General features: G+C 45.6%; 1 protein-coding gene across 5 annotated transcripts; it reads right to left on the reverse strand.

Annotated features, from left to right (window-relative positions):
• Positions 1–7238: 7238 nt before the first annotated feature.
• Positions 7239–11875, reverse strand: LOC133902217 (AP2-like ethylene-responsive transcription factor At1g16060). 5 transcript variants are annotated; one of them, XM_062343818.1, is made up of 8 exons: positions 11332–11875; positions 11129–11211; positions 10878–10886; positions 10649–10737; positions 10228–10301; positions 10017–10088; positions 9827–9903; positions 7239–8192 (listed from the first exon to the last, which is right to left on the reverse strand). In XM_062343818.1, exons 1-8 carry the CDS (start codon positions 11499–11501, stop codon positions 7594–7596), a joined length of 1173 nt encoding a protein of 390 aa, XP_062199802.1. In that variant the 5' UTR covers positions 11502–11875; the 3' UTR covers positions 7239–7593. The 5 variants fall into 5 exon arrangements, with proteins under 5 accessions (XP_062199802.1, XP_062199804.1, XP_062199806.1 ...); XM_062343820.1 differs by having other exon boundaries at positions 10017–10067; positions 11332–11870; XM_062343822.1 differs by having other exon boundaries at positions 11129–11221; positions 11332–11458.
• Positions 11876–16619: the final 4744 nt, after the last annotated feature.

A 16619-nucleotide genomic window follows, 5' to 3' on the forward strand; every position in this document is an offset into this window, starting at 1 on the left:
ATTTTAGATTTTATAATTTGTGCTATGCGATTGTGAGAGTACAGTTCAAGCAGGTTCAATCAGCCATCATTTTACCCAAGCGGAGAGGATGAGTTGGACAGGAGCCGCAAAATGAGCTAATGAGTTCGCAGTGACGCTAGCTCATTTGGACCATGCCACTCTGACAGCATCTACCATGTGGTCCACTTTTCTAACTGAGTTTCCCTTCTTCCTACAATTACATGGACCACTATAGCTTCACCTCGATAAAGCATAACATAGAAACAAAGAACTACACAAAGAATACTGAAGAATTCTACCTTTAAATTGTTCCCATGACATAGTATGTGCATCAACTATATAAAGAGGCAAAGACAATTTGCATCTCAAAAAAGAAAAGGCAAAGAAGATTTGTAGCTTAGTAAAACACGTGCCTAGCCTAAGCTGCTAAGACACCACTAGTCAACTGTCAGTCTGTCACACCCAGTTTCAAAAAAACAAACCAGATGCATCTCATATGTATGCCAGGATCAAGTTTTATACCTGTTGTGACTTCATAAGTGATTACATAACAGTGTTGTTACATAACGATAAGATTCATTACAAAAGGACCTATAGGTCTTAAAGAAAATACTAAGATAACTTCCAGCGGTAGCGGGTCCTCCATCCATCCATAGGCGTTGTCCGGAGGAGTGCCAGTCTAGAACATGGTCTTCAAGTTGAAATCTTCCTTTGCCTAAAACTCGGCTCCATCGGTCGAGATGTCCTCGAAGTCCACACCTTCTGAGTAGTATCAAGAGGTTGGGAGAAGACAAGTGTGAGTACATAGAGTACTCAGAAAGTGTGGGAAGAATATGACATGAAGGCTTAAGACAAGAAAGGCTTAACTTAGGTTTACTACATCTATTCCATCCTAATCTAGGACTCAAAAAAGACTTAGTAATTCTGTCTACTATGTGTGACGACTCAAACATTAAAGGAACAGCTCATCAGATTCCATCCAACTATCAGACGCACCAGATATCCCATATCCGGCTACCAACTCATCGAGATACCATCATCCAACTACCCAAAACCAACCATCTAAGATCCCCACTAATCATGAAGAAATCCAAGCCCGCTCTTAACTGTGAGCACGGTTAAACGATCAGTTTTTATACTCTGCAGAGGTTGCACACTTTATCTATGAGTCGTGATTTCCGTTTTGCTTCACATTTCCAAGGTGTAAAGTCGGGGTCTCACTACAAGGCCTTTACAAAACCTCTCTAAATCTATATGCACTAACTAAGGTTTCAACACTAACAGGGATTCCATCCACTGCAAAGGCCCCCTCTTGTGCCACTCAACCTTCCACTGGTGCGTACAGAATAAGAAGGACATCTAATTAATTGGTCAGGCCGTACTCATATAAGCCTCGTAGTCACGCTGTTCAATCGGGTTACATGCACCACAAACTGGTCCTTATGATCTAAAGAAGACGCTTGCACATCATCCAATGCGCACATAGCAGCCATACCAACAAAACTAACCTGCTTAGATCCCTATGGTCCATGTTGCTACAAAAGATTACCCAAACTGGTTCATGTTAAATAGACTGTTAATCAAATTAACATTTATCCCGCCTGACTTGATAGCACAACTAAGTATTTCTACCCTTGACACCCAACTACAACACAAGCGACAAGGATAATTATAGAAAGTACTAATAAACCTTAAACATGGGATTCATATTGACAAAACATGAAATTAGAAAGTAAAAGACACACTTTCCTACAATAGTATTAATATGATGAAAGACACTTGCCTTCAGCAGCGGGCTACTCAAACTCTTCAAAAGTTCGGTCTTGCAGATTCACGAACTGCTTGTCTCCTATTGCAATTGTGCACACCAGAAACAAATAAATACAAGCATCTAAGAACAATACACTAAACATAAGCAAAGTGCTATGAAAAACCTACTAACGGATAGTACTCACTGCTATGATCGTGTGAGCGCAAGAATCACCTAAAACGAAGCTCATATGAAAAAGTTATGAGGGTTTTAAGTTACATGGGCTTTTCTGAAAAAAAACAAGGGCTAATTTGTAAAAACTGAAAGTTTCAAGGCTTATTTATAAAATTGAGGGACCTATTTGTAAATAAGTAAAAAATCCAGAGGGTTGAAAGTAAAATAACAGTACTGATAGGGGCATAATTGTGAAAACAGTAAATTCTAAGGGCCTAAATGCAAGATTACCTAATTTCATATATTAAATGATTTATTTTTTAATTGAAAAACCTAATTAATGCATCAGTAGGCTGACTAGGCTTGGGTGGGTGATGTGGCCGACACGTGGACGACGCGTGACGCTGACATAGATCACATAATTTGACTAGGCTTATGTGCCACGTGACGGCTTCATAGTGGCTCATGAAGGGGTCTGGTTGGACCTAATCGTGGTCGTTCATCAACGATCAGACAGACGAGGGCAATTGGGGAGGGTTGGCGGCCATAGGCGATAGATAAGCGACGACGCCACCTTGGTTCTCACTAGAGCATCGCCGGTGACATAGGGGATCACGCTATGGGCTACCAAACTCGACGGGAAGCGGCGCAAACAAAAGAGACGATGATGGGGATTCTCACTGAGGGCTTCACGGCGGTCAGAGATGCCTCGACGGTGATCGGTGATGGTGAGAAGGCGACAACAGGGTCGGAGCTCAATGGGGGCTCGGCTACGGTGACAAAAAAGCAATGCCGCGGGTCAGGAGAGCTTGCTAGAGGTCCTGCGAAGCCGAAGAGAGGGTTAGTGGGCCTCAGAGCGCAATGGAGGGGGATGTTGATGGTTAGATGGTGATGATGCTTACCGAAGATCGACGGGGAGGTCGTGCAGCGGCGGATCGATGTTGATGGGCGGCGGAGAATACTCCTCATGCCCCTGGGAAGCCGATGGCGGGTTCGGAGTCGTTGGGGAGGGCTCAGACGCGTCAGACGGTGCGTGATAGAGCTTCGAGGCGGCAATGGCGGCGGTGCGATTTGAGGTGTGTCACACCCGGTTTTCAAGAGAACAAACTAGATGCATTCCACATGTATGACAAGATCAAGTTTCTATACATGCGGTGGCTTCATAAGTGATAACATAACAGTGTCATTATATAATGATAAGGTTCATTACAAAATTACCCATAGGTCTTAAAGAAAACACTACGATAACTTCCAGCGATAGCATATCTTCCATCCATCCACATGCTTTGTCTGGGGGAGCGCCAGCCCACGACATGGTCTTCAGGTCGACATCTTCTTTCGCCTAGAACTCATCTCCATTGGTCAGGATGTCCTCGAAATCCTCACCTTCTGAGCAACATCAAGAGGTTGGGAGAAAGCAAGCGTGAGTACACAGGGTACTTAGCAAGTGTGGGAAAACATGACATGAAGGATTAAGGCAACAAAGGCTTAACTCAGGTTTACTGCATCTATATCATTCTAATCTAGGAGTCAAAAAGATATAGTAATCCTATTTACTATATGTGATGACACCAACATTAAAGGAACAGCTCATCGGATTCCATCTGACTACTAGACTCACCAGATATTCCATATCTGGCTACTAACTCATCGGGACACCACCCAATTACCCAAAACCAACTATCCAAGGTCCCTAACTAATCATGAAGAAGTCCAAGCCCGCTCTTGACTATGAGTACGGCTGATCGATCAGTTTTATACTCTACAGAGTTTGCATACTTTACCCACGAGTTGTGATTCCCGTTTTGCTTCACACTTCCGATGTGTAGAGCCGAGGTCTCACTACAAGGCCTTTATAAAGCGCCTCCAAATCCATATGCACCCACTAAGGTTTCACCGCTAACAGGGATTCCATTCATTGCAGATACCCCATCTTGTGTCACTCAACAGCCAAATGATGCGTATAGAATAAGGAGGACATCTAATTAATTGGTTAGGCCGTACCCATATAAGCCTCATGGTTGCGCTGTTATACCGGGTTATAGGCTTCACAAACCGGTCCTTGGGATCTACAGCAGATACTTGCACATCACCTAATGCGCATACAACAACCATACCAACCAAACCAATCTGCTTCCTATGATCAAAGTTTCTACAAATATTACCCAAATCGGTTCATGTTGTTTAGACCAATAATCAGATTAACATTTACCCCACTCGACTTGATAGCACAACTAAGCATTTCTACCCTTGACACTCAAACTATAACAGAAGCGACAAGGACAATAGGGAAAGTACTAGTAAACCATAAACATAGGATTTATATTGACAAGCATGCATCTAGAAAAATAAAAGATACAATTTTCTACACTGGGATTGATGTGATCAAGGACACTTGCCTTCAACTGCGGGTTGTTCAAACTCCTCGAAAGTCTGATCCTACAGGTTCACGAACTGCTCGTCTCCTATTGCAATCGCGCACACCGGAAATAAACAAACAGAAACATCTAAGAACAGTACACCAAACAGTAGCAAGGCACTATAAAAAGATTACTAACGGATATAACTCGCAGCTACGATTGCGGGAGCGCAAGAATTGCCTAAAACAGAGCTTGTATGAAAAAAATTATGAGGGTTTTAAGCTACATGGGCTTTTCTAAAAAATAATAGGGGCTAATTTGGAAAAAATAGAAAGCTCTAGGGACTTATGTGTAAGATTTCAGGGACCTATATGCAAATAAATAAAACTACAGGGGCTAAAAAGTAAAATTACAAGGGCTGAAAAGGGTCTTTTTGTGAAAACTGAAAATTTTGGGGGCCTATATGTAAAATTACCTTATTTTGGAGGTTTAATGATTTATTTTTGAATTGAAAAACCTAAGTATTGCGTCATCACGCTGATTGGGCTCGAATGGCTGAGGTGGCGGCTTGCGAGGATGTTGAGTGGGTGAAATTAACTGACGTGACGCTTACGAGGCCACTGACTGGGTTTGTGGACCGGTGCTGTGGACTGGGTCCACTGGTCCATGGTGGACCGGTTACACACCCGAAGGGGTATGCGATCTCGACCGCAAATATGAGATCTGACGGCCCATGGTGTTTGGGGGAAATCGGCGGTCGGCAGTGACAAGGAGATGGCGGAGCCGCCTCGGACATGGTCGGAACATCACCGGCAGCACGCGAACAAGGGCTACGGGCTACCAAACTCGACGATAAACGGCACAATCAAAAGAGATGATGAGGGGGAGTCTCACTAAGGGCTTTACGGCGGGCGGCGGCGTCTCGGCGTTGGCGAGCAGTGGTGAACGGTGGCAGGAGTCGACGACAATCTTCGGGGACAAGGTTTTGGTGTGGGAGACGGAAAATTGAGGGTCGAGGAAGCCTCGGGGTCCTGTGGTGCTGAAGAACCGGTCAGCCGACCTCAAAAAGCTTCGGAGGAAGCCAGCGATAACGATGCGGCGGTGAGGCTTACCGGAGCTTGGCGAGGTGGTGTTTCTGGTGGCGGAGAGGGAGAGCCAAGGGGTGAGATGCGTTCCTCGGGCTCTTGTGGTGCTGGTAGCGACCTCAAACACGCTGGGGAAGCTTGGCTGCGGCGGCCGGCGCTTCGCGGAGTGCGGCGACAGCAATGGCGCTCGGCGATGGTGTGGAGCGGCAGGGCTGTGGGCGAACAGGAGAGCGGCGGGCTGGGCGACATATATAGGCGCGCGTGCGGCGGTCGCGGAATTCACGGGCGCGAGTGGAGACGAGGGCGCCAGCGATCTCGGACGGGCGGTTGCGGCGCCGCACCGAGCACGGGAGCGAGCACGGCGCGGATGACGGGGAGGGAGCTAACGGGTGGGCCGAGTTGTCAGAGAAAGAGGGAGAAGGAATGGGCTGGGCTGGCGAAAAGGGATGTGGGTTGGGCCGGTGAAAACGGGTGTCACAGGGCGGTGGGGTGGAGGGAGAACGGGAGGGCGGCGGGGTGCTGCGGAAGCCATTTATAGCGCGGAGAAGGAGCGTCCCAATGCGGAGACGTGGGGCGCGGACGCGGAGATGTGGGCGGCGAAATCGGGCGGTGCGGTTGCGGCGTGAGGGTAGGCATAGGCACGGGAGGAGCGGAGGAAGAGGGATGACGGATGGGTCCAGTTTGTCTGAGAGAGATGGGCTGGACTGCGCACGAAGAGACGCAACAAAAGAGGACGTCACATCAACTCCCACTATTTGGACTACTCAGGCCTCAGGCGCCCGTGCAATCTTACAAGCAAACATTATTAGCTTAACTGCAATCTATAGTTGCAGAAGCTAGTACTCCAAATAAACATCTTTTAGGATCAGATATAATCTTGAGTGGAAATAAATAGGGTCTTAGTCTGACTGTTACAGACATGATCACTTTCAGAATGTCTGCTTCAGTATACATAGCGAGGTGTTACAACTGACCGATCGCCAAGATGAACAGCATGGGTGTCATCAGGTGGTCACCTCGTCTTAAACCCCTTCTTCCATGCACAAATTTGTGGGGTGCTCACGGCAAGAAGCATCCATAGCATATCTTTGCATCCTCCGCCACCGCGACATTAGCAAAGACAAATAATTTTGTTTCCAATAAATTAGGGAAGTTTCTCAACACCTCAACCTCTAAAAAGGCCAAAAGCAAGGAGTATATTGATCGAAGCGAAGACAATAAACACCGATGAATCTTTAAGCGGCTAAATCCATCCGTACGTATCAACTGACAAAGCGACGATGATTTGAAGAACACCTCCATACGCACCTTTCGTCGTCGCCACGCCATGACACACCATCAAAACGCGTCAGTTTCAACGAAGAACCATCCAAAGCACACGCCTCGCCGTGGATAATGCTCGATCGGCTGCTGCCGGCAGGACACCGGCAGCCAGCCGACCCGTCGTCGTCCAGAACGAGTGGCTGGCACACGGGCAGCGGCGACCTGCGACTGCGACGGCCCCACGGTGTCATGTGAAGTGCTCCGGGCCGAGTCAGTGATCGACCATTCCATTTCCAGCCACATGCTTTTCACTGCCAGTGCGCGTCCCATCTTACAGCGAGCACACTGAAGCTGTGGTCGCTCTGTAGTCTGCACCGGCAGAATTATGCCGGCACAAGTGCAGAGCAAGGACGTCTTCAGCTTGCAGCCGCGTACTTGAGCTGAGAATACGCAGTAAGCCCGTAACTCCGATGAGTGGCTGCAAATCTTCAGAACTCGAGTGCTGAGAGCCCGAGACAATGTTTCAGAAAACCAGCCTACTAACTGACAGGATTGCTCAGGACCAAGGGCCATCCATGTGAATCGATGCAATTAAAGATAAGGACGTACTGCATTTTAGAAGGAAAAATAATTCTCGGGTGTTTATGAATATATATGGTTGCTCTTTTCTTTTTGTCAGGGATGAAATGAAACAAATGGAATAATCTCTTGCTCACTCACTCACTCACTCTACCTCAGGTAGCAAGGAGAGAAAAAAAATACAATCTTAATTCTTCAGTTTTCACTACCACTGTAAAAATAAATAAATAAACCTCTGAACAGACTAAGCACTCTGTTTCTGTGCTACTGCCTCTTCTTGTTTCTTTCTCCATTTCTTTCTTTTCATCTGGTGATCCGGCTCTCCTATTTGCAAAAAACCAGCTGAATTAATAGATATTAACGCTGATTAAAAGCGTGTCAACTACAAGTCCAGCTCGAAGTGGAATGCCGGCGACGCGTACGCGGCCAGGTCGCCGAAGAACAGGTCGTCCACGTCGGCGTACTCGACGCCGGCGACGTCCTCGCACCCGAAGAAGGTCTGTATGTCCTCGGGGAAGCTGCACTGCGGCGAGGAGGCGCCGCCGTACTTGGCCGCCTGCTGCTGCTGCGTCGGCGGCGGCGACGACTGCCGGTGCGGGGACGGCGTCGGCGGCGGCGAGGACGACGTGGTGGTACTGCTCTCGGCAGCCGATGTCCGCTCGATCATCTCCTTGAACTTGGGCGACTGCAGCAGCAGGCTGAGCGCCGACGTCGTCGGGGTGTGGCCCAGCAACGTTCTTGGCGGCGGCGGGAAATGCGCCTCCGCGCCCTGGAGGTGGTCCACCGGCGGCAGCTCCTGCACCAGGCTGGCCAGCATCGGGTGCGGGTTCTGGGCAGCGGCGACGGCGGCGGCGGCCATCCCGTCGGCGCCGGGGCGGAGCCACTTGATGTACCGGCTGAGGTCGAAGTTGGTGACCGCGTTCAGTCCCCGGTATTCGATGGCCGCCATGTCGTACGCCATCGCCGCCTCCTCCTGCGTCGCTGCCGCGCAATAGGTTCACGCAACAACCGGTCAGCCTAAAAGACTCGATTTTTTGGAGAATTTTTTAATATTTTTGCAGGAATTAGTGCGACCCTTCTTGATTTTTCTCATTTGCTCCAGAAAAGGCTTAATGCGCGAACAGTAGAACTCCAACTAAATTAATTAGTATGAAAATCATTAATTTCATATGAATCTTGCAAATTCACCTATGGTAACACCGGGAATTTTCATGATCTGATCGGAATAAAACTAGTATTTTATATGAAATTTCATCAAAAATAACATGAAGTTCCTGCGTTGCAAACGGGTTGCACTGAAGACGACGTGTGGAGGGTTTTAGTAGAGGCTTAGGTGCACCCACATTTGTGTGTTGTGCTAGCGACAGGACAGGCACAGCACACATCACTGCATCTCCTCTCTGGGAGTGTATTAATTGTGCTAATCCTCGTGTTAATGGATGTAGGCTCCATCAGGGGGAGCGTTGGGAGTTGGTGCTTCAATGCTGTGGTCTACCACACTGATGTCACTGCTGTTAGTAATACAGTTCTTATTCTGAATGTATATGTTATCAGAGTCTTTCTTCTGTGCTCTCTCATATGCTCTGTATATTATCTTATTTGAGTTATCATTGAATATGAGTTGTTATTGCTAACAACTGCATCTAATCCCCCAACGAACTGGAATTCAAGTTGCTGCGAATGGCTCAGATGGCCTAGCCTCCTGCCATTGCTTGCCCCAACTGTTTCGATCTGGAGCATTCCCAAACTTCATGGCCATGGACTAGTTCGTTATGTATTTAAATTGTGGGGACGATTTCCTAGCTTTTTGGGAAAGAGTATTGTTAATTTGCTATGCATATGGATAAAGTTTTAAAAAAGACACTTGCTAAGAGTTTACCATTTGTCACCAAGAGTGTTCCTGAATTTTCGCTTGCTACGCGTGTAGGATTTTTCGGTTGCTATTGTTCTTTTCCTCCCCGTGTCATTTGGAACAAGAGAATTTGAATTGTCCACTCGTCGATTATGAGTCTATATGAAATTCATGATAGAATCTGACGTTTCAAACAGGACTTTTGTCGGACCAAATCTTTGGGTCTTACAGTGCAAACCGTATTAGTCCTTAGATCAATAAATAATTGATACGCACAATTCAACAAAATAGATATCTTAAACATGCTTTGTAAAGTTTTATTTCTGATATAGTGTTTGAAATATGCCTATAATATCCTTTTTTGTTGGATTGTGCGTATCGCTGCTAATCCAGAACTGCACACGTGGCTTGCACGTGCCATCGGTTGGAGTCTAATCCAGCCATTACGATCACAGGGCGCAGGAATTAGTTGGGAATTTATATGGTCAAGAAATTTGCTCCAAATGTTGTGGGCAGACTCGTCACTACGACACACATACCGCTAGTAGTGTAGGCTGCAGTACAGTTGCCCGAACAACTTGTTCTTAATGCTACTAGATTTGGATTTCAGGATCAGGCATACTCCATGTACGAAAGAATAATTTATAGGAGTAGCTCAAAAAGTTAATGCAGTTTATAAGGCTGCCATAACCTATGGTTCATTGATTTCTTATACTGTTGTATTTTTAGCGAAAAATGATATTATGTCCAGAATTGAATTTACCGTAAGTGCCGAGGTAGAGATACTTATTTCCAAAAACACGGCCGATCCGCGCCTCCCATCTCCCGTTGTGGTGATGTCTGTAAAAATTGACATTTGATACGAATTCATGATTTTTTTCCCGTTCAGCCCCACTACATGGATACTTGAGGTCTCGTTTCAAACAAAAGAATTTCAAAGCCGTGAAGATTACCTCGCGACACCTCGGTATTTCGAAACACCTCTTGAGAATCCACTGCTTTTCCTGTGGATAAATTTCATTGACCTGATTATTTGGTTAAACATGGATGTGATTCGGTACTGTTAATTCATTTTCATGGGATTAGTACTTTCAAAAATCAATCTGATCACTGAGTTGGCTGTCAAAAGAGCCGTGCTATCTAGTACAGTACTAAGATTATTACCTCCTTAAGGATCCAATATACTCTTCCCTGGACTGCCCCTCCATTTCTTTCAGCTCCTCTTCGTATGCAGACGCCTGGAAAAGCCATTTACAGATACAGTAAGTCCAAAAAGGAGAAACAAAAAATCAACTCCCTCCTGCAGATGCAATGCTGTTATCTGCTTCAAGTGAAAGAAAGGGGGAATGCTCTTGTACTGGTGTTTCTAAAAATAAGAAAGAAAGAAAGAAATGGGGGATTGAAACTATTTTTAAAACTGCAAAATGAGTCTGTAATTCTGTAGTTCTGAACTTTTAAAAACTGCCCGTGGCCGAATTCAGCTCGAAAAGTCACGACACGCCGAAGAATTAAGCTGTGGAGAACTATGTGGAATAAATACGGTACGCTACTGTTGCGGCGTGCGACCAATAAATTTTGGCGGTACCGGGAAGTTGAGGACGGTGTCGGGGCCCCAATATTTCAATGCCGCCAAGTCATACGCCCGCGCCGCTGCCTCCTCGTCGTCGTACGCCCCTGCACGAATCCATTGGAGATAACCACAGTGATTAGCACATGCTTAAGCTGAGATCAGTTATAATCCTCTTCTCTCTCTTTTTTTCCTGAGAGAGAGAGAGAGCTTCTCTCATGCCAAGGCCGTGACTCGAGAGCCTCACCGAGGTAAACTGCATGCACCAACAAGAACAAGATGGTCAGAATCCTCTCCTCGAACAAAGATCAATCAATAATTAACTAAGCTTCTAGCTGACAAGGGTCAATCAAGATCCTACTGATGTCATCTTTAAAAATGAAAGCCGTGATTCTAAATATTACAAGGTTTAATTGGACCACTATTTTATATGGATTCTTGTTACGATCCTGTGACTGAACTGTAGCGGTAGCAGTAAATAAGCGGGATTAAACTGACCTTGCTTGCCCTTCTTGTTCTGGGACTCGTTCCAGCTGTTCTTGTCCCACAGGTGCGCCTCGAACCGGCCGGTCCACCGGTGCCTGCGATTAGCTAGCGAGGTGATTAGCCGAAGAACAGGGCGTGATCGCCGAGCGAATAGCCGGCAGCTGAAAGGCCTCTCGGCGTCGTGATAGGCAAGCTAGCCAGCCAGCGGCCTGTACCGTGTGACGCCGCGGTAGACGGAGCTGCGCTGCGAGGGGGACTCCCTGGGCACGCTCTTCCGCGTGCGCTTCGGCTTCGCGCGCACCGCGACGTCGCCGCCGGGGGCCGCGGCGGCTTGGGCTGTGTTGTTGCTATGGGCGGCGGTGCTATTCTTGCGCGGCTTCGCCATTGCGCGTGGAGAGAGAGCGAGAGAGAGAGAGAGGGGGTAGGTGGCCAACTACGATGGCCTAGCGAGGTGCCGTTTTAAAGATGTGTGGAGAGAGAGAGAAAGAGCGAGAGAGAGAGATGGGGCGGCAAAATTAGTTGGTGTTTGGAGAGCAGGGCAAATGCCAAATGAGCAGAGGAGGCAGAAAGACAGGAGAGAGGGAGGGAGAGAGAGGCCGGCCCTTTTCTCTCTCTCTCTACAATTTTTCGCTCCATCTGATTGGCCGCCGTCTAAGAGCGGTGTCCTCCTCTTCGTCCGTAGCGAAACCTTGAGCGCCTGAGCGGGTTGGCTTGGCACTGTTAAGCAAGCCCCAGGGCTACGGCCTCGGCAGCGGCTGTCGCAGATCCAAATGGCTGCAGCTCGACTCGCGTGCAGTATGCTAGCCCTAGTGGGCTAAATCGGCTCTCCCGTACGCCAAGGTCAATTGCCAAATTTTGTAGCTTAGTAGTGTCTGGTTGTTCTTTGCTGTTCTCAGCTTTGCGAAGCGAGCTTAGGTTATCTCCAACAACTACTTTAAATTTTTATTCTCAAAAATATTATAATAGTATCTTCTATCACTATTATAGCATCCTTTATTTTTTCATCTCCAGTAACTATCCTATTTACTACCTTCTACTCCTCTTTTTCTCTCTCCGGACCTGCTGTCAGTCTCTGTGCTACAGCACCCGACGCGTTTTTCTGCCCCCGCCGTTGGCAGTCCCCGTGAGCAGTGTGCTACAGCTCTGCTACAGTGACACGTGCTGCTACAGTAGTCCGCAAAAATATAAAGGCCTCACTCTCTCTCCGCAGCACTGTAGCGTACAGTACTTTGCGGAGTACTGTAGCAGTTTTTGACGGAGAGTAAATTTGGCTCGCTCGAGTTATAAAAAAAAAAGTTAAAAAGCACAAAGACTGTCACACTTGGTTTGAAAAGATAAAATAAGATGTTTTTCACATATATATCAGGATTAAATTTCATACAAACGGTTCAAAAGTGATAACATAATAGTGTTATTACATAACGATAAGATTCGTTATAAAATAATACGTAGGTTTTAAAGAAAATACTAAGATAACTTTCAGCGATAGCAGGTCTTTCATCTATTCACAGTGGTTGTCCGGAGGAGCACTAGCCTAGAACATGCTCTTCAGGTCGAAAACTTCATTCTCCTAGAACTCAGCTCCAATGGTCGGGATGTCCTCAAAGTCCTCATCTTCTGAGCAGCATCAAGAGGTTAGGAGAAGGCAAGTGTGAGTATATAGAGTACTCAGCAAGTGTGGAAAAACATGGTATGAAGGCTTAAACCAAGAAAGACTTGATTCATGTTTACTGCATCTATGTCATCCTAATTTAGGACTCAAAAATGACTTAGGATTCCTATTTATTATGTGTGATGACACCAACATTAAACGAACAGCTCATCGAATTCCATCCGACAACCAGACTCACCAGATATCCCATATTCGACTTCCAACTTATCGGGGTACCACCATCCGACTACCCCAAAACCAACCATTCAAGATCCCCACTAATCATGAAGAAGTCCAAACCCGCTCTTGATCGTGTGCACGGCTGATCGATCAGTTTTATACTCTGCAGAGTTTGCATACTTTACCCATGAGTCATGATCAACTCTTTTGCCAGTACCCGTCGGTACCTTACACACTTCTGAGGTGTGTGACGAGAGATCACTATAAGGCCTTTACAAGGTGTCTTCAAATCCGTAAATACCCACTAAGCTTTCATCGCTAACAGAGATTTTATCCACTACAGAGACCCCCTTTTGTGCCACTCAATCGTCCACTGGTGCGTACAGAATAAGGAGGACATCCAATTAATCGGCTAGGCCGTACCATATAAGTCTTATGGTTGCGCTGTTATACCAGGTTATATGTCTATGAACCGATTCTTAGGATATAAAGCAGGTACTTGCATATAACCCAATACGTACACAACAGTCATACCAACCAAACCAACCTGCCTAGATCCCTATGTTTCATGTTGCTATAAAAGATTACTCAAACTGTTGCAGAGATCATTAGTCAAATTAACATTTAAACCACCTGTCTTGACAGCATAACTAAGCATTTCTACCCTTAACACTTAAACTACAATACAAACGACAAGGATAATCATGAAAAATACTAATAAACCTTAAACATGGGGTTCATATTGACAAAAGCATGGGATTAGAAAGTAAAAGACACACTTTCCTACAATAGGATTAATGTGATCAAGGACACTTTCGTTTAGCAGCGGGTTGCTCAAACTCTTGAAAGATCTGGTCTGCAAGCTCACGTAATGCTAGTCTCCTTTTACAATTGTGCACACAAAAAATAAGCAAGCACAAATATTTAATAACAGTACACTAAATAGAACGCTATGAAAAGCCTACTAACAGATAGTACTAGTTGCTACGATCGTGTGAGTGCAAGAATCGTCTAAAACGGAGCTATAACGGAAAAAGTTATGAGGGTTTTAAGCTATCGGGGCTTTTCTGAAAAAGAACAAGGGCTAATATATAAAAATAGATAGTTTCAGGACTTATTTATAAAAGTTCAAGGTGCAATTAAATAAAACTACAGTGGGCTAAAAGTAAAATTACAAGGGCTGAAAAAGGGTCTTTTTTTAAAACAAAAAAGTTTGGTGTCTAAATGTAAAATTACCTAATTTCAGAGAATAAATGATTTATTTTTTAATTGAAAATCCTAATTATTGCGTCAACAAGCTGACTGGGCTCAGGTGGACGATGTGGCTGACACGTGGAAGGCACGTGGTGCTGATGTGGACCATGAGTGCTGATTAGGATTTTGTGACACGTAGCGCGATCTTACTAGTTTGCAAAGGGGTATGGATTGGTGTAATCGTGCCCACTCATCTACGATCGGACGACCGAGGGTGAAAGGGGGGTTTGGTGGTCTGCGGTGACAGGAAAACAGCGGCGACACCACAGGCATGGCTGGAGGACCGCCAGAGACACTCGAGAACACGCTACGAGGTACCAAACTCGACGGGAAATGGTGCAATCGAACAAAATGACGATGGGGATTCTCACTGAGGGATTCACGGTGGTCATAGATGACTCGGTGGTGGTTGACGACAGAGAGAAGTGGTGGTAGTGATCGGAGCTTGACGGGAACTCAGCTACGGCGACGGGGAAGCGAAATTGGCAGTCGGCGAAGCTTCCTCTGGGTACTGTGATGCCGGAGGGATGGTCAGTGGGGCACGGGATGTGATGGAGGAAGCCAACAATTGTGAGATGGCGATGAGGCTTACCGGAGCTCGGCGAGATGGTGTTTTTGACGGCGGAGAGGGATAGCCGAGGGGTGGGAAGCGTCCCCCATGGCTTTGCGGTGCCGAAGATGGCCTTGGAATACGATTAAAATATGATATTAGGTTGCAATACAGAGTTTATTATAATAAAGACCCGTAGGCATAAAGGATGGGCATGCGAGGATGGAAGAGAGAGAGGGATTTTCTAGAATTTTTTCTAGGAAAAGCACGAGTGTGACAGATATTCTGTTGGTGGGAGGAAATAAACGTGGGATTCAACCTCGTGTTTCCTTGTTCCGCGCCTTTAATTCTCATGCTTTTCCTGTTTAGCATTATCTCTGTGTTCCTAAATCTGAATTCTTGTGGGAAATTCAAGGCACATGGCATTTTATTTTTAAATTCACGTGTTCCAAACGGGCTTTAAAAGCATGTTGCTTCCATATTTGACCGAACATTGGGTCAAGGGTCAAGTACCATGTGTAAATTGTAGTCTCTAAGTTTTAGCCTCATGTGTTCATTGTGATAGCTAGGTCAATGCCCAATGCAAGCCTCATTCAGTGAGGTGTGAGAATTCCAAGATCCATTGGTCGTTAAAGCGACCTCCACTGAAGCACGAGTGCAAGAATTTTGGTACAAGCAGAGGAAAACGTGACCCGGAATTAAGTGAATCAATGTCACATTTGATTGACCTGATTTATTTTCTACTCAACCCTTTCTCTCCATCTTCAGTTACCTCTTTTTTATGTTATTAAGTGAATCATTTCTACACATACTAGAAATAATAATACGCAATTTGCCATGCTGAAGAATTCCTTCCCCTTCCCATGGTGCAACTGGGGTTGAGGCCCTTACTGGACCCAAGTCCCATCGTTTTCCTTTTGAAGATTTGAAAAATATGGATGGAGTTTATGACGGAATTGATCAACCCCTAACAAATTCCGACCGTCCCAGGTCATGATCAGCCCCTCCCTTAAAACCGATACATTCTCATTCATGATGCCACAACGGCAACCTGTGATCCCTGAGTGATATCAATTAAGGGTGCAAATTAGTGAACCTGAGGGTATCCATCAACCCTCTTTAGTATAATTAATTACACTAAAATTACTCAATTAAAAAATAATGTTATTATTTGAATTAAAAAGGATCGGTAGGTATCTTTATGTTTACCAATTTGTATCTCTAATACCGATGGAGACGGGCTTGACTTCGGTCATTACGGGTACTTCATCGAGGCTGCAGCATGGGCCTCCATCATTCAGAACTTCGAGATGCCACTTTGAATGGCAAAAGCTGACAACGCGGTAATAGGATGAACGCAGGAATCGAATACCTCGTACTATGAAACCCTACGTGATTTTAAAACACATGAATGTTAGAGATGATGTATTTGGATGGTCTGAGGGAAATAACACATGAATTTTGAAGGAATGAAGTGAGAGAGGAGAGAGAGAAAGGGAAAATGATTGGGACTTCTAAAAATATTAAGGTTTCAGCTCGTGTATGGTTTCCTAAGGAATTTGGGTTGTAGGAATGCATTTCATAAGAACTTACCAAGCCCATTCCTTCATTCCAAAGGATCCTTATAAAAAATTCGAATGATTGAAATACTCCAAAAATCCTCTGAAATTTCTGCGATCCAAATAGGCTCTTAGACATTGTAAACTTGGACCAAGTTCTCTAAGATTCGCTTACGATACAGCAAAATTAACAAGGTATTCTCTTGTTATTTTTGCTATATCAAAGCAAAGTAAATATAACAATGAGAGACTCAAAGCAAAGTAAATATAGAGGAGCTTCTCTTGTTCAGTTGACTTCGATGCTTGCTG

This window comes from Phragmites australis, chromosome 20 (assembly GCF_958298935.1).
Source record: "Phragmites australis chromosome 20, lpPhrAust1.1, whole genome shotgun sequence".
NCBI classification, from domain to species: Eukaryota; Viridiplantae; Streptophyta; class Magnoliopsida; order Poales; family Poaceae; genus Phragmites; species Phragmites australis.